General features: G+C 30.5%; 1 protein-coding gene and 1 long non-coding RNA gene across 3 annotated transcripts in view; one reads left to right on the top strand and one right to left on the bottom strand.

Moving 5' to 3' along the window:
• The first annotated feature begins 4,591 nt into the window (after nucleotides 1-4,591).
• The window catches only part of LOC109538366, a 63,672-nt gene continuing 45,578 nt past the window's right edge, over nucleotides 4,592-22,685 (top strand). Inside the window, exons 1-2 of one of the 2 annotated variants that reach the window (XM_019905583.2) lie at nucleotides 4,592-4,910; nucleotides 13,075-13,387. In XM_019905583.2, coding sequence (XP_019761142.2) covers nucleotides 13,128-13,387 — 260 coding nt within the window. In that variant the 5' untranslated portion in view covers nucleotides 4,592-4,910; nucleotides 13,075-13,127. Of the gene's footprint in view, nucleotides 4,911-13,074; nucleotides 13,388-20,856; nucleotides 21,078-22,685 lie in introns of those variants that run through there. The other variant, XM_019905584.2, reaches the window with a different exon arrangement.
• Nucleotides 19,622-21,922, bottom strand: LOC125503470. Its single transcript, XR_007280890.1, has 2 exons — nucleotides 21,501-21,922; nucleotides 19,622-19,844 (listed from the first exon to the last, which is right to left on the bottom strand). It is a non-coding gene; the product is annotated as an uncharacterized LOC125503470 (long non-coding RNA).

Genomic DNA, 22,685 nt, shown 5'->3' with positions numbered 1-22,685 from the left:
TTTAAAGCTACACTATCAGTAAATATGCATTTAATAATTACAGAAATGAAGTCAAGGGTTTTTCTTATCTTTGTAATATCTATAATAACACTCCTGGTCACTTTTGCTCTATCAATAGTTTTTAGATAATTCAATAGCCCATTTAAACTTTCTTTGTAAAAACCTTGCGGTTTTCCAAGAAATACTTCTGCAAAATTCCATGCGGTCAGTTTAACAGCTGAATTTAGAGCGACAGATTTTAAAGCTGTACGGATGTGTTTTATAACACACAAATCCTGATAAAAACTGGCTTAAATGTTCTCGTGCACCGCAATAATCCTTAAGTGATTCGACTGTTAGATGGAACTGGTAAACTGTTAACCTAGAGCAGGTATTACATAACTATGTATCTACATGTGTTGAGCAATTCCTTTAGTTAGCTAATCCCATATTTGCAGGACAGGAAACGAAACTGTTCACAAGCAACTGTTTGGATTGCAATTCTTGCAAATTCTTAGCATAGATGGCACGTTCATTTAGGTTTGCTTTACAAGGTGGTTTCATTTCCGTTGAAGGTGGTTCATTACTTTTAATGTTTATTTGAGAGTTCATTAAAAAACATGGGAAGTAATAAATAACTAATGTCGAAATGTTCGCACAATGCAAAAATTTATTTTAAGTAATTGTTATTTTCAATTCAATGTCTTATATTCATTCTAAATAGGTTTACGAATATCTTCATCAGAAACAGAAAGTATACATACAACGGAACTAGTGACAAACGTTATCCAAAACACGAAGCACAAATTAATTTTCTAGTAACAGTATTTGAGCTCCATTTTCATACTGAACGAAAAATAAGTAGAATTATGTAATGTAGTATAAAATAATAAATTCGAGATATTAATAGTAATAATAATATCTTAATAAATTACTTAAATACTAATTTGATAATCCATTAAATTCAATAGACGAATGAATAAATGAAGTAATGAGTTCAAACCCAGCTGTTGAACTTCTCATGCATTTTGTGAAACTGTTAATCGATTACAATCAACATGTAAAATTGTATTGAAGACCTTTCATAAGAGGTTTATTTTAACGCGCTTCACTTAGAAAAACGAGCGTTAACTTATATAATTTAATATAATAAAATACCACAACATTAACAAGTATTCATAACGTCAGATCTTAGCAGTGCTATTTTAGTATTCTACAGTGTGGTGTGCATAGTTCTGATTCAGGTTTTCGAGTAAAGACGTAGAAAACTATCATGGAAAGCAGTGATAACGACATGCAAAACACTCCGCCGAAATTGGAAATGATGCAGAAAAAATTGACTAACCGTATAGTAAAAATACATACATTCTGAGCATAATGCAAAATATTTCCAGTGTCTGCCAAGTGTCCACATATTTTAAAAGTTATTTGGCATTGTTTGTGAAAAGTTGCTATATTAATCACGTAGTTTTCACTTTTAATACACAAATGTCTCATCTTACTTCAACGTCTCAGTTTTGGATTTTTTAAAATTTTTTGCTTCGACCCAAACTCAACTATCTATAGACAAATGTTGCTCACTGCTCGAAAATCTTATAAAAATATATTCTTCAATTTTATGTTAAATTGAGTAATTTGTTAAAAGCTGATACATACTATTTCTTAAAGTGCAAAGGCCAAATTAATCAATACCACATTGATATTTATGAGGGACGCATTACGTGCTAATAAATCCATTTCTACTTTCACAATGTAAGCGGACTCAGCTTAACGAATGTGCATCCTCAAGTGTAAAATTCATGCATCATCAATACAAAAGCTGCAAACTATACGAGCCTAATGCAGCCAGTTGACATTGCATATATCAACTAATGTATATTAATTTAAGTATGTAGCTATGAACAAAAAAGATGTTTGTTTAAGGTGCGTCTTCAGAAATTGGCTTTAGTTCCTGAAATTTGCCGTTATACTTTTTCACTAGAAAAAAATAATATTATGGATTTATGATCAGCGCAAATATAAATCATATTAATGATTCATTGGCCGATGACAGTGGAAAAGATGCCTGGTTTAAAAGAAATAACAATAAATTGCACCGGTGATATTTACGACTAAGAAGATGAATGGAAAACTAATATTTTCTGTCTCGGCGAATAAAGAAAGCAACTAAGTAAAATACATGTTGAAATTCAGTGGACATATTTCGAACACACAGGATAGTCAGAATGTTTGAATCTGAAGTCCTTTCTCTACTTTTCTGACATTTTTGTTCTTAACTTTTAAATTCAAAATAATTAATCACTGGTTAAAACTTCATAACTGTATCCAATTGAGGTTCTTCTATGAAATACTCGACATTCCACATATAGAAATAAGCTCGATAATTAGCCTATTTTTAAGCTATTCTTTATTAGAACAAAAATATTGGACCAGAATGAAAAAAATAATTAAAAGTGTTCTTTTATTTCCAACTTCACCAATCAACGTATCACAATTATAAAAATTGTTTTATCAACATTTTATTCACATGAAAAAGAAAGGTTGTTATTCATTTAATGAGTTAAGTTAAAAATACTGAGTGCTTCACATTAATATCGCATGTTTTACTACAATCAACCCCTTGTCTCAAAGTGAAAAATAGTTTTCACATGAAAAATATTTTAGTAATAGCAACAAAAATGCTCTGATAAAGTAAAACTTCTGTTAAATTTTCTATTACTCTTCAGTAAGGGATTGAAATTAATAGTGCGTGTCATATAATATTTTTGTTTTACTATTTGTATATTTCATATTTTTCAATTATATTTTTCAATTTCCTAGGAGCGGTAGAACTATAAAAGTGCAACTACTAAGTTTTAGTGTGTACTTTGCATAAAATAAATGAAATATAAAGTACTGTAAATTAGTATCATCAAAAACTACGATTTACAAAATATGATCTACATAGCGGTCGCTACCCTCGGTGAATTAAGTTGTTTGCTTCAATGAAGGTAGCCTAATCCTCTTGGGAAGTAGTCAATTGTTCGTATACTGATTATATGCGGCAATTAAATTAATTATTAAACTGGGAACAATACAAAACTTTCAAAACCCATTTCATAGTATTCGGTTTCCCTCAGAGACTATGTTGGAATAAGTCTATTAATTCTTGAAGGAGATGAATCATATAAAATGTCGATTATGTTTTTATTTGTGTATGTGGTTTCTGGATACACTACATAAAGTACATATAATAGCTAATATTAACTGAAATCTATATTTAAGGCAGATGTTTACTGAAACCACCGTTGTTTCTAAATCCTAGCTCACAGTAAATCTTCAATCTTTCTGTGTTTCTTTTTCATATTAAACTTTTTTCTGAAAGGTTCTTAGTGAGTGAGTTGACATGTCTATGTAATTGAAAATCCAAATGAGTGCTCAGATTTTAATCATATGCTTTATAAGTGGAGAATAGTGCTTTAAACACTTCATAAATTTGTTAGCATAAATACATTTCATAAGTTGTGAATTCACACTTTTTCAAAACATTTTTGGATCATTTGCTAAAATAGCGCCATACGTTTTACTTCTGTAATCGAGGATTTGTTGGTATTATAAAACATCTTCGTTCTGACTCGAAAGTTCTTTTATCCTATCTATATATATATCTATATCCTATCTATATCTAAAATCTATCCTATATCTTTTAGTATCGAAAATTCAATTTATTCTTATCCAGATATCATTTTTATTATCAAATAATCATCTTTTGGTTGCTTCTGCTGCTGAGTTTAAGGAACTGATTATGTTTATTGATAGTTTAGTCAATAATGTTTGGCTGCTCAAGTAGCTTTGATTAAATAAATTATTTTGTCTAAGTGTTCAAGAGATCTAAAATATTCTGCTCTTTAAAAAAAATGTTGAAATTCGCTAACTTTGGAAGTTATACACACTCTAAGTTGCAGACACTCTATTTTAGAGAGAAAAAACATATTTGAGTCTCTGCTAGTTGTAGAAGCAAACACATCTCCATTAAAACCTTGTTGTTATTCCAAGTGCACGATACTATTCTGGGGCAAATACGCTATAGAAAATATGTTTGAAGGGTTTGGTCTAAGATATGCAAATAACATTGATTTGAGCAAAAAATACACGAAAGATTTAAAAAAATTGAACTTCATTGCTTTTGCTGAAAGTGAAATAATCCGATGGAAATGGACAGTTTCAGAACAAACCCGACATTTCAGAAAAAAGTTGAACTAAATTTTTGCTATCGTTTAAAAATTATTTTTAAACAGATGCTAACCAGGGTTTGACAAATTTAATATAAGAAACTGTTCATGGGTAATTACACGAAAATTGCTCCTCTCTCTGCTATACTATCTCAAGGGTCAATAAATAAAATCTTCTATAATCGAAAAATAAAACAAGGTTTTTACCTTATGTAGTAGTAGTGGTATTGTGGGGGGACTCGAATGGGTCGGGCGATTTACCTTATGTACTATTGTATCATAACTTATTCAATAGATCAACGCTTTACGACGAGTTTTCTGAAATTAACAGGACCTGCCATAAGAAACATTAAAAAACTGGAGTAGTGAGCCAATTGACCATACGAATGCGGTTTCAAGAAGCACTGGTACTGTCCCAGACTAAATAACATTAGTTCTTTCATAATCTGCTACCTCCTCTTGCTACCGATAGATCGCTTCCAAGACTTTGATTTTAAATCAGACACTACATTCTAATAGATGAAACGCGCTCTTTCATAGCCGCTTTGCGATTTTGTTAACTTTTTCAATTCGCTATAATACAGCTGATACCAGCAATGATTGAAGTGTTTGATTGGGCGTATTAGTGCATTGATATCTAAGGATGTGGGTGGTAACATTTGTGAGCAGTACTGGTTGATTGGAACACATTAAAAGGATAATTGCGTGACATTTGAAAAGGTAAATACGTATATTGAGCGGCAATTTTATCCACTTGAAATTTGTTTAAACATTTAATAAAAATTAAAAAAAAACATGTTCTTAGTTATAAATGTATTGATGAGTAATTAGTTCAAATTTCAACTTAAAAAGTGGTAAAACCACATTGGTTTACTGTAATTAGAAAACTTTTCGGAACCCTGCATATTGTAATTCTTCATGTCAAATTCTTCAAAGTATCAAACGCTTTAAAATGTTTTTAATGCTGTACAGCTTCAGTTACAGAAACCAGCGGAAGTGAAACAAAAATATTGAAAAATAAGTCTAGAAAGCAATTTACAGACATTTTTAAACCATTCAACAAGGTGTAGAACCTTTTGTTTGAACCTTGAAACCCTCTATTTGAACAACCCCTCAAATAGAGGTTTTAATATTTTGGTACAACAGCTCTACAAAATTATGAAATCTAATACCAAATCTACTGCACAGCAAGATGCTGCAAAACGAATCTTGAAATATAAGTAAAAAATGTCTCAAAACTTTTTAAATTTTTGTTGTTGTTGTACTTACATATACTGGGATCCGGTTTAAACCGAAGAAAACAACCATTTATCTGAAAGAGAAACTTGTTACGAAAGCTATTACATTTGTCGGAAATTATATTTTTATATGAAAATAATAAAAGTAGTACATTTCACTTCATAATTGAAAGGGTGATCGTTTGAACCATTAGTGCCCTTTTATGATACGTTTTATTAAATGGTTTTTCAAAAATCTGTAATATTCGGTTTTTAGGTCGGCAAAAGTGCGCGTGAACTAGATTATATCATATTATATCTGAAGATTTAAAATAATATTAAAAACGTTGAAGCTGTACATGTTCTCGCAAGTTGGCCAACTCTATAAATCTGATGTGAAAAAGCAAATCTTAACTCAAAAAAGTATATATGCAATACATTTTATTGTAACTAGTGGGGAGAATAATTAACAAAAAATATTAACTTAATAAAAGCAAATAAAAGCCGGATACTAAAAAATATTTATTCGATTCACCGACAGCTTTTTCAAGCAGAATATAGATTATAAAGCGACTTAAGTTTAATTTGAGTATCAGAACTACATTTCGTAAAGTATAAATAGCCTAATATCGAATCTAATAAGCATTCAGAGATGGCCTTCATACATATTTTAAAATATCCTATACTGTTCGCTTCTGCAACAATAATAACCTAGTGACCAAAGTTCTTAAAATCCAGTTATCTCCGCTATTTAAAATGTAAATTATGCCAAAATGTTAATGCTGTTAATATTATCACATCTATGGTGCTACTAGCGGTTATTTGGCCTACGAAAAAGGTTCCCATAATCCCATAAAAATCCAGTGCGATAAATCAATTTGTATTTGAAAGTCGTATGTGAAAGGCCTGGCTGTTATTAAATTGGAATCAAGCGGTCATTTCTAATAAGCCAAGTTGCGTTGAGGAAAACATTACGAGAAATATACAAATTCGAATAAATAAACGATTTTTTTAGAATATTAAATTCCTTCTTCTGTATTCTGTTAATAGACATATTTTTACGTTTTGAACTATTTTCAGCTCAGAAACTACATTTGGAAAGCTAAGTATAATTTTAGTTAATTAAAATTTGCATAATATGTCGTGTGCAAGAAATAATCTATAGAGTTAATTTCTTTGCAGTAGTTAAAATATTTTTTTTTTTAAATTAGGCACATATAGATATTATACATATACTAGATATACTACATCCACAAGATCTGCTGTTCTTATAGTTTGTCGTTATAGAAATGGATCCGATTTTTGAATCGAGTACGAAATAAGATAAATGTGAACATTTATTAGTAGTTAACATGCTAATCTAATTAAATTCAGCTAGATATTTGTTTTTATGTGTGTAAGACCGTATTTTGTAAGTTGATTGCTTCATTATAGTGTAATTGTTCATATAATTAAACAACAGTTTCTTGGATATTACATATTCGGCCTGAAAATTTGACGAGTTAAAAATAATCTATTGAGAGCCTTAAATCAAATTGAAAAAAGTTAGCTATAAGTTAATTTGTTAAAATAGTTAGTTCCTATACTTTAACGTGTTATTCCATTTCGTTGTGTAATACGTATCTGTAACGTTAATTAAAACTATTTATTTTAAGGGGAGTCTCACAGGATTTTTCTTTAGTGCTAAGTTAACTTTTTTGTAATTTGATTAAAAAAAAAGAGTCGCAAATCATTTTTTAACCAGAGATTTACCATCACATATAAAAGATATTTTTAGTCGAGCTATGACCAAGGAATCAATTATTTCGGTACAGTACAAACATTAAAAAATACTTCCAGCGAAAAGAGTCTACATAGACTATTTCCTTTAATTTCCACTATGTATTACACAAAAAAAATAAAAAAAAATAAAAAAAACATTTCCTGCAAAGGAATTTTTCTTCAAAACAGTTTTTTCTTGGAAATGGTACAGCTATAATTCATGAGATTAGAAAACATACCATATCCGCCTATTTTGTGTCTTTTAACAACATTTCACATATAACTTAATAGTTAGTACGTTTGTATAAAAAGATAAGTTAGGTACGGCTATGGGATAATAAGCTTTCAAAGCCCAGCCCACAAAAAACTGTCAGACACCTTCTCTTATCTCATTTTAAACTGACAAAAACCATAAATTAAATGAAAATTTATTACGATACTGAACCGCGGCCCATATTGTGTGGTAACGAATAAAAATGTCATCATAATTTGAATAATACATTTAAGAAGCAATTCTCCTCGGGAGCAAGACCAGAATTTTCAGCAGGCAAACTTTTGAGAATTATCAAAAGTTAATTTAAGTAAAATTCAGTTTGTCTCCGGCACTACTTAATTACGAATATCAAATAAATTAGTCTAGGATCATCAGCACATGATGGCAAAATTGTTGGCGTAGGTACTTTTCTCCTAAAGGGAGATTTTCAACTAATTAATGACTTTGCAATATTGAGAGATTGTAATGATGAATATTAATTACATTTTCTATTAATTTACTTATAAGTTGGGCTTACGTTATTTGAGGCAACGGCATCCATTCCTTTTAGGCAAATAGTGAATCCGTGAGTATGTTGGTATAAAAATAAACCACGTAATGTAGTAACTAATAATTTGAAACAAGAAATAAAATACTCCATTTTTCAATTCTTGAGATTGTCGTGCTTCCTGTAAAATGCTGCATTCACAGATTTTCCGTTTAGATAAATTAAACAAAATATGTAAAGTCAATTTTATTGGTCAGTACGACACACATTTATAGGTACTGTTGAATCAGTTTTTTTATTTTAAGTCTTCGTCACACTGTGGCAAAAATAAGAGTTATACATCTATGACCAAGTCATTTTTATGGAACAGGTCCGCATATGTATTATGACTATAAATGCAATTCATGCAATGAAACAATTTCCTTAATATCGATATTTTTAATTTCAGCCTTTCCTTCAGCACGTTAGAGCCATTCACTGCCTACAGCGTCCAATAAACCAATAAGAAATAACCAACTAATCCTCTGAACTATTGCATTCATTGCGGTAACATTTTCCCAAGACTCTATAGTTTCAATATGGGTGCAATTTAATACCTTTCTACCATTTCTCTATTCTCTTTTTGTATAAATGCTTTTGCTAAACCGCTATGCTCTGAATTGCAGTACTTGAAAGGCTAATGCGGAAGCCACGCGTTATTATATTACATCATCAAAATGCCTTTATGTATGTTGTTTAAGAACGGTTGTTATTTGTACAAAAGTTCACTTAAAGGATGGAATACTTTGCATCTGTTTTCAAATATTGGAAATACGTATTAAATATTTCAATTTGTAAGCTTTAAATTTAAAAGAAGAGCGGCCTTTGGTAGAAATATCACAGGCCTGCATTCCGTCCAGCAGAAAGTTATTTCAATTTGTGAAGTATTTGAAGTGCTTTTTACATTGAAATACCATTAAAAAAATTCAACAATTCAGAAAAATTACGGCTGTGGATCGATCTACTTAAATTAATTATGAAGTATTTCTCAGTTGGTCGAAGTGTTTTAATTGTAAAAATACTAACCCCAGTAAGCTTTTCTGCTGCGGTAACCCATAGAAAATGTGACCAAATTTTCAACATACAAATTTGGTTGAAGCAAATAATTCCAAATAATTCTTAGTAATTTAAAGCTATTTCCTTACACTGTATTTACAGACGTTTGATTATTTTCAATTGAAATTTGACAAATATGATCCATTGGTAAAGATTTATAGTAAAAAATTGTTACTCCGTTTGAATAAAATGTATGTTTGCCGCAGCACTTGTAGGTATAGTTTTTAACCTACATATCTATATAAAAACATATTAATACTACGGAACAATGACCTTTGGAGACCACAAAACCGCATTTGCTTATTAAAAAAAGTTACCTTACTAAGAGCAGTCATAACTTATTTATGAACCTCTAATTGGACACAAATGATGCGTAGGTGCGTTGCAGCAGTTTAGAAGAGCACAAGGAGGCTTGAGAAATAGACATTGCTTGATTTGTTTGTTGATATAAGTGAATTACTAGAACAAACATGCATGCATATGTAAATCTAGTGAGTGGAAACCAAAAGCATACATTCCAGGAAGAATAGTAAGATGAAAAGAAAACAATACATAAAAATGTTTGGTTTGCGCTAATTGTTTAGTTACTAAAGCGCAGTTTTGCAAGATGTAATCAGCAATATATTTCGCCATTCCTTCAGTGAATACGAATTTTCTTCGGGATTTTTGGGATTCTTCAGATTTCGCTTCCAGTTTGCTTATTAATCAAAACCTGAACCATCTAAAGGCATTAATTAAAAGTTGCCACAGTTCACGTTTGAGTTCAAAATTCAATTCGTTCAATCATATGAATTTATCAATGCCTATAGTCATAGATATTTGTCGTACTTTCTTCATTGACAAAACGGATAATGCAAGACTCCTCAATATTGACGGGACTAGTAGACTGTATCGCATTCAAACCAAGTAGCATTAATTAATTTTCCGGTATCATGTTAAACTGCTTGCGTGGGTTTATAATATAATCGGAAAAAAGTATTTAGCATTATCATGTGAATAGCTTTCCCCTTGTATAATAATCCTGAATTAGCCTTCTTGCATTTTATATATGACCTGAGAGCATCGCCCATTTGCGGTAATTACAATCAGGTAATTATTAAAAAATAGAAAATATCTATCAAACTTTCAAATATTAAATCACTAGTTATGTACAAAATTTCCAGTAAATGTACTAGCTTTTGTATAGACTGCAGGTCAAAAAATATTACAATTGTATTAATGATTAAACCCATAAAAAGCTAATACGATTTTCTGCTATAGAAAATATAAATAATTGGTAAGTGAAGAAAGCAAGTGCGCACTGTATAAATAATAACCACTAAAGAAATATACAGTTGCTGTAGATTTAAAGTAATTTAATTATAGTTTTCGCTCTTATCTAAGAAGGTGAAAGCCACCATAGTATTTATGACACTATTTGGGTAACAACGCATTCATTCTTAATTTTTCTGCATCGGCAGATTCCTTCCATTGACTACTACTATTCTCTTAATAATAACATTGGGAAACAATGTTATTGTTATAATTTTCAAAGGTTATAATTGGTCAAACATATCCTGTATAAAAATATTTATCTTCATATAAAGGAGTTATATCTTGATTAACGCCCAATAAGACCTCGATTAAATGTCCGATTTATATTGTAACTTTGACGGCGCAATTGAAAATTGTCGCAAAGCAGCGATTCTATGAACATATGATGGACATGAACCAGTCGCCAAACAATATATCAGAGGAGTTGTTAAAAAAAAAATTATTAGAGACAAGTTCTTAAGAAATTTAATGTGTAATGATAATTCTCTTTCAATGAAACTGAAGATTTATTTTCCGCAACGAGAATCCCAGTCTGAATTTTGTGTTCGGTACTTTTAAATCGTGTTCCATATGAGGTCCCATACAAAGTTTAAATTTTTTTCATTTATTTATCTAGATTCTAGAGCTTCTTGTGGTTATTAGATACTTACTGATCTCAACATCGAAATTCAATTTTTGCAATTTACAATAAAAATTATAATTGGAAAGCAAAAAATATCGAAAAAAACAATTCGTAATTACAAAATTAATACAACTCAAAATTAATTGAAAAAGCTATTGCCAAAATAACATTGAAGTCGAAATTAGTATGTACTTAGCAATAAAGACAAGACTGATCGATAAATATATATCATAGGCGAAGGGTTTTGTATCCATATTTATATGAAAATTTACTTTTGTATGTATAATTTGCAGTTCCAATTGTGCAACCTAATTTTGCATCATCTTATATAAACTGCTCAACAAAATAAACGTTGTCAACAGGCTAACAAAAAAAACACGGTCAAATTTTCCCTAACTTTGGAACATGATAAATCCTAACTGCTGCGAGGTATTTGATTTACAAAAAATTAGTGCTTCAGATAAAGTTTCTACAGAGTGGCAAATGTAGCAATGCAAAATTTGTGAAAGTTTGGCATGCTCCCAATTGAGCAAAAAATATATTTTTTGGAATTCAACATCAAAGGCATAAAGACAGACCTCATATCTCAAAACTGTTTCTCATTTTTTTTTCCTATCTTTTTTATTTACGGGGTGATATAAAAAAATTTACATTTTGGTCTTGCAGTGATAACATTTTTCTTCTTCGACCGATTTTCGAATTCGTTAATTCTGAACAGTTTAAGATGATCTATGCTTGACTGTGTCAAGATTGACCGTTGGAGGAGCCAAATTACAACTGCATGTTCTCAACTGAACTAATATACAGGGTGTTCAAGTTGAAAAAATGTAATTGGAGCAATTTTTATCTCTAGCCGAAAGGTCAGTATTTTTAAGACATCCTGTATAATTTGAAACAAATTGCTGTAGGCCGGGCTCAAGCATAGGGTTTTTCTAATCCAGTACCAAAATTTTTAATTTCCAGGTATTGCAATCGCGTTGTAATACAAGATTCCTTAGGGCTACGTTTTGATTAAAAATAATGAATTTTATTTAATATTTCGAAAACCGCTTTAGATAGATATAGGAATCGTTATGCAAAAATAATCATATCTATGTAACCAATATACAGAAATCAAATAGCTCGCAGAAGTCATAATTTATCCAAGTTTCAAAGTGAGGGCAAATTTGGCCGTGTAACGTTTATTTTTTTGAGCAGATTATGTATTTTTTGCATGACATTTGGGCAGATTTTGATCCGTTCTACGTGAAAAATGCCTTAATATATCGCAGATAATATACATTAGGTACCATACAACCACTAAAGAAATGTTGAAAAGAATGAAATGTTTTCTCAAATGCTCAATCTTTTATATTGACACATTTAAAAAGTCTTTTTAAAGAAATAAAATTTTATTTTTGTTATTGTTTCATCCCGTATGCTTGACTAAAAATCTATTGATTGATTTAAAAATTTTGTTTTCAAAACCAATTTATTTCCAAATTAATACAAACAGTACATATTTTACTTGCAACCGAACATTAGAACATCTCAAGACTCAATTCTTATGACTGACTTCTGCCCAAACATCTAATGACTAAATTCTCGTTTCAGCTATGACGTCCTTTATAGTTAATCCTGATCATAGCAGAAACGATACTATATCTTATTTTATAAGAATTTAATTTCAAATTTCCATTAACACTGTAATCACTGGATATTTAAATTTTAATTTTTAAAGAAAAACTAAGACAATTTGACAAAATTGTACTGTTTACCACATTTTAATAGATACACCCATAATTTGCGGTTAGAAACTTAAATTCTCTAGACTTTCCTGTAGAACAGAAACAATGCAATTAATGTATTCATAGAATTATTCAAAGTCAATGACCATGAAATTTAGTTTCCTATTAATTATTGAATACACTACGGACATTGAGCTGCAGAAAATTGGAAACGAATGTCATTTAAATGCTGTGAAAAATCTTGCAGTAAAAATACTAATTTAAATATGAAAAATCAGATAAATAATGGATTTACATGAGAACATTAGTCCGCAATAATTTTTGGAAACGCTATTGCTTTCTACAATTGGCAATACATTTTCATTATTGTGTTTTTTTCGATTTTAGCTCTTCAAATGATTGCTACAACTATGTAACTAAATCGTTGGAATTGCTCCAAAATGGGATCAGCAATAAGTACCCGCAGATGTGTTCAATTGGAACAAACAGGTACCACAGAACGAAGCAGCAAAGTGTTGTTTTTCCTACATCGAACATGGGCAATTATTGTTACTTCAAAAACTCGAACTTTGACGCGGCTCAAGAGAAGAAATGTGGACAAAGACACAGCCAGCGAGTTTACATCAGAATATTCCCAATATTCCTTTTGCAGTTGTTCACAGTGCCAAAAAGATGATGGCTTCAGTTCCGAGAGTTTCAGGTAGGTACTACTACATACTGTAAAATTTCCTGTTAAAATACTTGCAAGCAATAAAACACGCTTATTTCTTTGGCGCCACGCAATGAATGTTTTCAATTATATTCATGAATTCTGCTGAACGTCATTCTGGTATTGTTCCACTTAACAAAGATCAGCCAATTCCATACATTAATACCTCTTTTCCCGTCAGGCAATTAAACAATTTTATGGTTACAAGGCTTGTGGGTACCAATAATTAACAAATGATCAAAACGTTATTGATTAATTGCACTTACAGTTATATGTAGTGACTGGCTAGAAATAATCCTGATTTAATTTTCTTAACATAACCGGAAGAAAAAACTGGGAAATCGCATTGGAATTGATAGTTGAGTTTATATTTAATGCGACATACTTTTAGAGGTCTTAACCCAATGTCAGAATAAGTTACTTATTAAACATTACAACTTGATTAAACCTATACCCGACGATATCAAGGCACTATTGCCAGTGTTGTGTTCTATATTTAGTGTTTTGCAGGAACTAAATTTAGTGCAAAATAATGCTTCATCTCACTTCAGCCTGTGATGTATAATTGAAATTAATTAAAACACAAAAGCAGCAACAATCAGTTCAAGCGGACATCAAAGAATATAACTGTATGCAAATTGCGGATATAAGTTGTAAAACTAATCTGAAGGAAACTGTTATTTTGTCCAGGTTGAAAATGCTGTGTGGATTATTCAAATGTGAGCTTTCAGCTTTATTGATCCTGAGCACTTGGGCTAACCGGCACTTAATTTCCGATCGGAGTGTTGCCATTCACTCACCGTTACAAAAAAAATGCAGATATAATGCATCTTTTCAAATGTATCTTTAAACAATAATAAAACAAGACATGGTCCTGAAATCAATTTGAAAATTTAAGTTTCGCTGCTCTATTTACCATAAAACTGTTTAATTGGAAAAGAAACGTTTAAAATAAAAATATTCTAGTAGGACCTAATATATTGTATTAGGTTCTGATATTGGAGATATTGAGATATTGAGGAAATTTTAATATTTTTTTTGTTTAACATGTTTGCAAAAGAAATGCAGGTCGATACAGAGCGCATTTGTCTTAAAGCACATACTTATGGTTTGGCGTCTAACTATTAAAAAATGTGGTTTAATTGCGTTGTCATAATCGAATAGCAGACTTACATTAGAATTTAAAAATATCCGACATTAGCATGAGAGCCCTTTTTAAGCACACTTTGGTTAAGTTAATTATTGTTTTTGAGTATAAGGTCAACATTATTTGTGTTGTTTCATTAAAAAATTCTGATTCAAAATCATTCTGCGAGTGTGTTCAAGGAACTGGAACTAAACATTGGTAAAGCAACTTCTTAAAAATGTGATATAAAAAATGTTGACCGATTTTCTGCAAAACGGTTAACACTTGAAACAATTACGAATTTTTCCAATTGGTAATCAATACTTCGAATAAGAGTAATATAAAAATAAAAATTTTCAAGCGCTACAAATATTTTTTTCGGTCTTAATTCTTTGCATACTATACTTCTTCCTGCAAACTAAGTCTACTTTTCGATTATAAAATCGCAGTCATAATTCATGATTAAAGCTTGTGAAAAAACCTGAATAAGGTTATTACATTTTGAGCGTTCTGTTTCATTATCATAACTAACAGCTGTTGGATATTAGAAGCCACTAACTCTCTAATGTTAGTAGATTTTTATATTTTGTATCGGTTTCATATGGTTTTTTTTTCAAATTACTTGGGATTCAATTTTTTTTATTCAACTTTTAATAATTAACATATATTTGTACGCTGCTTTGCTTTCTTTTGAAGTTGACACTTTCTCTTTTTATTAGTGTCCCTCCTTAGGCTCCCTCCCTGTTCTTAGTAAAATTCTAATTAGGTCAAATTTTTTTGAAAGGAACATTTAAAATAAACAATTCTTTATGTACATAGTACCTACATTTTATAAATACGTTTATAGGTGGATGAAAAATTGTGGGAATTTAAACGCAGTATTAAATTTTCACTGTGCAACATTTACTTTAATACCAGTAAAATTAAAGCTGCGACAGCCTGTAATGAACACTTAATCCTACTATCTTTTTGCAGTGAATCTTATATTAGTGAACTGGCCGCTTATTTGTGAATATATAATTTATGAAAAATATATGTTCTTTTTAATTTTGGCAAATTTTCTTTCGTATTACTACAAACCACTGTTTACTAAAATCGAAAAAAAAAATGCAAACCATAAATTGATTTTTTATAAAAAGTTTGAAGTTCTATATTAGATTGTAACTTGAGAGTTATTTACGTGGCAGGATTAGCATATTCTACTATTATATTAGTTATATTTCGTCGCTGTTAAAATAAGTTTTATATAGAAATATTAATAACATTTTCTCACAATTGAAAGTTCTCCAGTGTCTTCGCCAGTTCATCTGGTGAATGCGGGGCCGGTGTCTTTGTCTTAAGAAAAGTAGCTGTAAAATTGTTGTTCGCCTGCAAAATTTCAGTCTTGTTAATGATTTTCACATTCACCATTGCTAAAATTAAATTATTGTTCAGTATTATTGAGGTCGACTTGCTATTCTCCATTTGCTAATTCTTCACTGTTTTTTTCAAATTTATCAAATGCATCATAGTTTTACAGAAGCTTTGATTAACATATATTTATTCCCAAGTTGGGAAGCCCAACAGAAATAGAGCAAAACCTGCTACTACTTTTTGTAGAATTTGCCTCTATATTTAGAAACGCAATTTAAAATATCAAAGAACAGGAAAGGCGACGCAAAATAAATGGGTTTACCTGACAACAATTTTAGTAATTTCATCGGTTATTTGCTTAGTATAAATACTTAGTATTATAACTCCGCTTTAAAAAAAGTAGAAAATGTTGATCTCTCGCAGCAGATTACTGGCATTCGCTTAACTTCTTCCAAAAGAGCTTTTAGGTATTTTTTGAGGTCACGTTTATATAAATTAGCCGTTGCATTTGTATTCATTTTTTACGCTGAAACTTTGCATGCAATTGATTGCATGTTACAGGACCTTCGTACCATTTAATAAGTATAGGCATGAACTTGTTTTATTTGTGCATGTTTCGCCTGCTCAAAATATACTAAAACTAATTGTGTATGTGTAAAAAATCTGTAATATCTATTTTTAAAATTGTAAATTGTAGTTATTGTCCTTGATTTTTTCAAATGAAGCAGTCACTTACGTCTTGCTCTCCATGAGCACTGTTAAATATACATATTAGTAATTTTTTTGCAACTGTAAGCAAAAGTCGTGCGGATGTAAACTTTTATACCATAAAAAGGGAACGCAGTTGAATATTGCTTTTATTTGCTCGAATAATGTGGATTCTATATTATTAGTTCAGAAAAATCGTAAAATGTTACATAGTAAGGTGAACATTTTACAATACAATTCGAATTATTTTGTTCCAGTTCAGTAAAACACCCAATCAGTCCTTGTTTTTTTCTTATAGTCAGTTTGGTGCAATGATTTCTGTAGTACAGGGTGTCTCCCCCTGAGAGTGCAATTTTAATATTTTAAAGTAAAAAATGTCCTATGTCCTAACAATTCAGGCCACAACAGTTTGGTATAGGTAAAACTAAAGACAAATAGGTAGTAGTAGTAGTAAAAATATTTATTTCTTATGCAGAAAGGGATATCGACCTATCAGGGTTTCTCTGCCAAAGACAAATATAATATGCAAAATGATAAAATTCCAGAAATACTCTATAAATGCAATATGAAGATATGAATGTTTGATGTCTCCTTATTTTTCTGACCAATAGTGAGAGCTGATATTTATGCAAAGAAGAATATTCAGGGAACCGTTTCTACATTTTCTAAGTTGAACGACAATCGAGGATTAGCTACTACTCAAAGTCCAGCAGTTAGCACATAATAGGCCAAAAAATTGTGTTGATCAACCAAAATTATTCAAAATTGCAAGGGCAACTCGGCTAGGAAAGTCCACTTCGTACATCGTAAGCAAATAAAGTGGATGAAGCTTTCAGATTTTCATCAAGACAAATCATTTTTATACGCGTATTGAGCAAACAGATGGTGAAGAGCAAAAAAGAGACATTTTGTTACTAACTTACTAATTGAAAAGTAAAACTTTTAAGCTGGAAGATGAAGTAACAATTTTAAGAAACATGTCGAAAATAAGGGTCACTGACAAGTAATTTAAAATGTTTAGAAATCAGACATAAACCGTTCTCAGTTAGGTATTTTTGGGTGCCTTAAACTAAGGCTTGAATTTTCCGTCTATTTTTATTATTGCTTTATAGTGAAAAAAGCCTATTTTGTTTATAGGACATTTATATAAGTAAATCTGCATACTAAATCTATAACTTACGAAAACATCTCTGAATTCGAAACCGTCGTTTCCTGGTTCAAAGTAATTTATTGAGATTAATGCTTTTATCGCCACACATAAAGACAAAACAGCCATAACCATGAAAAATCTAAAATAAACTTGTTCTTGTCAAATAAATTACCTTCTTTAAAGCTTGTTCGTTTTGATATTGTATAGAAGATTAGTATCTTTCTAAGTATATTAATTTTAGCGATTAAATATTTTCACGAATTCGTGATCCATTCTCCTGATATCTTTGGGTTTTTCAATGCATCAGCTTTGATGGCCTTTGTGTATTAAAATGTTTTATATAATCTTTGTTTCTTTTGGATAGAAAGAAGCATTATTTTTATTGAAAATGTGTGCATCTTGTCCTATTTATTGTGCGCTTAAGAACATAAGATCACATATTTTTGCTTTATATGGGATTTGGCAAACTTTTGAAATTTAGAATTGAGAAGAAATTGATATTTCATGCTTGTTCGCTCTCTAAGTCTGTGAAATTGTTTTCTAATGTCTTTAGTTTTCTTCCTTGGTTTCATTTCCTTTTTTTCTGAACATTTTCTGAACTCTATTAAAAACAAACCTGGTTAATATGCATTAGAAAGAAAGTTTAATAAAAAAAAATTAAAAGTAATACTATCACAAGTCTACTAGTTCTAAAATCGGCGCGGCGCGCAGGCTTGAATTATAATATAGTTCGAATTACTTTTTTATCGCGGTATATTTATTTTATTAACTTTACTATGTTTTACGAGTAGTTCATTTATAGACATGAGCTTTGAACAGTGTAAAGCCGGTAAAGCAAATTATAAATAACTATTTAAATGTGTACCTCAACATTTTTAACATTGTCCATGGGGCAGCGTAGAGAATGTTCTTTAAAATGCTAGATAATTTTCTGCGTTTTACCGTGTAGGTATCTGCAGACCAATTCAGTAAAATTTGTCAATTTTTGTTCAATTAAGTCAAACAAATTCATTCAAAGTCATTAATTTGAAAATTAATTAATTATTAGTTGCAAGCATATGAATTCTAACATATACCATATAAGATAAATGATTCTAAGTTTTATATAGATAGAGCAAATCGTTTGGCTACACTTAATTTCAAAATTTGTAATCATGTGCATGTACCCATACTTAAAAATAATATTAATAATAATAGGTAATAATGGTGCCCAAAAAATGTGAATAATTGCTTGTTGGCTCTTCATACTGTTGTAAGAACTTCAACGGAAGAAGCAACTATTACGAATACGTTAACTCTATTTCTTCATATTGCAAATTCCAAAAAAGATATAAACAAATGATGCTTGATTCAATTTCTAGTCCTACCAGATTTACGAAGTAGTTATATCCCTAGAAGAAAACAGGAACTCGTTTTGCAATTAGTGCGTAATTGTTCAAATAGTTTACTGACCACCGCGGTTGAGGAAACACACTAGGTTCAAGGATTTTATTTCATTAGAAGCGTGAAGTTGAATCGTTCGTAGTCGTAAAGGAAGAGTTATTTTTTAAATTTTAACAAGCTAACCAGAAGAAAATAACAATTACTCAACAACAAACAGCATTTTTTAAAGCCACCTCCAAATAAGTGTAAGATATTTTATTTAGTCCGCTTAAGTAATTGGCTTTTGCATGTATATATTTACATATTCCTTTGTATATGGATTTATTGATTACTGAAAAACCGAAACACGCAATTGCTTTTAATTACGAAACAATTTAGAGAGTCAATCTGTGATCAATCTTTAATGTTGAATTATATACCTACTGTGCTTTCCCGTATTCCAAGTAACTTACGTATCAAAATTCTCCCACAAACCTTAATTTTGTCATGTAAATTGGGTCTGTTATTGAAAATAAATGTATATTGAACATATGAAATATTGCAGGTCAAATGTTTATTTTTTAACATCAATGAATGGTATGGTAACTAATTAATGGCTTTTAACTTTTTTTGGTCTGATTTATTGGCGCTTCAGTAATCTTCGTCAGCTGTTGACTTTTTTACGTTAATCCAGGAATTTTCTTAATTGACGCTGCTTCGCTTCCACATATCCATTCTGACGGTTTGTTCTAATTGTACGAAGAAAAGTGTTCGTTACTGGTGCAGTATGCAGTTATGTAAAAAACTTTGTTTGAATTCAGAGAATGGGGCACACAGCAAATATATCTTCGCTTATATCACAAGTTTTTTTTATTAAGAATGTGGTTTTTGCTTTGAAATATTTAGTATTTTACTCATATTTAATTTATAATGTTCAAAGATAATTCTAATCACTTTTATTGCATTATAAACCATTTAATATGATTATGTTTGTATTTTATAATACTGTACATTGAGCTGAGCTTGGATGTGATTTCAATAATCAAAAAGTCTTTTACTGCTATTTGCTATGCATACAATACATTGATCTCACATTATTACTGTTTGCATTGCATGTCCTGAGCTAAATAGTAAATATAGTCATTTTAAGCAAGTTGACTTTAATATGTGGAATAACTGCATAAATTTAATCAACACATCATAAATATTTATTTAATAGCTTGCATGAGAACACACAGCATCGAGGAGCCACACGGAACTAAGAATAAAACGAAATAATTTTTTAGAAGCGCGGCAGTGACTTTTAAGTTTTAAGTGAGCACTGAAGACTAACAGCTCAATTATTTTGAATATAGGTAATTTATGTTTAAATTATATATTATGTGGTCTAGCTGATGACTTGCCCAAGAGGATATCATATAAAATGTTAGCGGCGAAGAATTTATGAATGGAATAGAAAAGTTCTAAAATTGTCTCATCCGCTGAATTGAAATTTAATTGCTAGTTTCTACTAACATTTTTCCGTGCACAGCTTCCCAAAAGACTTGATTTTAAATTAATAACTGGAAATTAAATTAAACTAAGGAAAAGCTTCTAGGAATTTAGTTGTTATAATCTATAAGTGAATGATCCACTCGATATTGAGAACATTACTCAATTGTAACGATTTCGTAGCTTTTCGAATTTTCCATAAAACCGCCAACGCTAGTTCTTCACCATTATGTCAAAGCATTGCTTCGCGGTCACTGTGTGTATAGCGCTTTAATACAAAAGTCTTCAGCGGCGGACGGTCGGCAGAAACACTGTGGTGAAGAACGAATTTTTCCGTCAGTCGCTTCTGAATCTTCTTCGTGTTTGGCGAAGTCGAAAGCGAGTTTACGATTACGCGATGTTTTCGAGGTTGATGTAGTGTTGTGGTTTGGATTCTTCTGTTTACTATCTCGTGAATTTAAAGGGACTATGATTCTCAATATCGAAAAGGGGTACGTACAATTAAAATGTTTTAGAGATTTTATACATTTGAGCCGTTTTGAATCTGAGATTTGGATTTTCAGTCAGAAAGGCAAAAGTTGTTCTTTTTGTTGAATTTTAAATTATTATATAAAGTTGTGAAGCTGTAGGGGAGTTGCTTTGTTCTATTTGTCTACTCAATTGTCTGCTGTCTTAATTTTCTTCACGTTTCATATCCTGCTCTTATTTTATAGAATATAAGCAAATGAGTATCTCAACATGTATTGCTTTTAACTAATGATATGCTAAGTTTTCTTAATTATCATATGGCTCTAAAATTATTTTTTTTTTGCATTTTTATATTTAATGTCTTTTAAATTTACCCAACTTAATATTGCAAATAATATAGAAGGCAAACAGAACAATTGAAACACGAAATTAATTTGTTAAATTACCTTATTCAATGTTTCCACAGATTTACGGTTGATTGGCTCTCTTTTGCCTCATTTGGTTGCAATAAGATTGGAGGCTTTTTAAGAATATATATGGAAAAATACGGGTTTGTGCATGATTTCTCTCTCGTAATTTACTGTATTGTAGAAGATCAATTAAAGCAATTACTGGTAATTAAAATCTATAAATATGCGAGATCTACGTTTCGCGTTTCGTCAAAGCAACCACATACAGTTAGGTGGAAAATCGATCTTAACTGCATTCTACACTTGATTCTTCCCTTGAATTTTTTTAAATCTGTTTTTCTACTGCACTTAGTTTGACTCAGTGTTTGCATTTAAAAAAATACGCCTAGATTCTAAAGCAAATTAACGATCACAAAATGAATTGAAAACTGCGATTAAATTTTGACACCTTTTATGACATGCCGATTTTTTGTTAGATGCCTATATTTATCAAACCTCCGAAGCAAACATATTTATTATTCGTCAAATTTAAACCGAATGGAGTTTAAAACTTTACACTTTACTTGAAGTCCAAATATAATCAATTTACATATTTTGCAAAGTCAAACTCTATGTTTTATTTACTGTAGGTACGCTTTTCTTATACAACAACTTTATGCAGATGCTGGCATTAGACAATTTAAATTATTTATGTTTCATATGAAACAAATGGACATAGCCAGTTTCGCTCAATTATAGGTCAACTACTCAGCTAAAAAGTATTGTTTAAATTATCTCAGGTCAATTATCTAATACTCGCCTATACCACGACTACTTAATTCCATTTAAGATTTAAACTGGGTGAAAATGTTTCGTACTGTCTTTGTTAAAGTATGGTAAGAATCCATATTCGTCTGTGAAGAATAAAAGGCGTGCTCAAGTGATTCAAAACCATTTTGTTCATCACGGTTAAGATGCGTTTAGTAGACAGTCTATTGTCCTTATACTGAAGTCATTAGCCATTGTTGAAGAAAACGGGTCGCTTTGTATTACACCTACCGTCGAAATTAATTGATAACTTAATAGAAGCTTAAAGTGGCCCAAATATAGCCATACAATTGTATTTAAAAACTCAGGCACATTAATTTGCCTTGCAGTTGCCAATAGTCAAGCTACAATGTTGGACAATTTAAAATACCGTCATACTGAAGTACAAATTAGTCTCAATAAATTATCGAAATT

Source organism: Dendroctonus ponderosae, unplaced genomic scaffold (genome assembly GCF_020466585.1).
Source record: "Dendroctonus ponderosae isolate FM_Combo_2020 unplaced genomic scaffold, Dpon_F_20191213v2 Dpon_F_20191213_2, whole genome shotgun sequence".
In the NCBI taxonomy this organism is placed as follows: Eukaryota; Metazoa; Arthropoda; class Insecta; order Coleoptera; family Curculionidae; genus Dendroctonus; species Dendroctonus ponderosae.
Note: the sequence above shows the minus strand (reverse complement) of the source record. Positions and strands in the feature narration are given on the sequence as shown.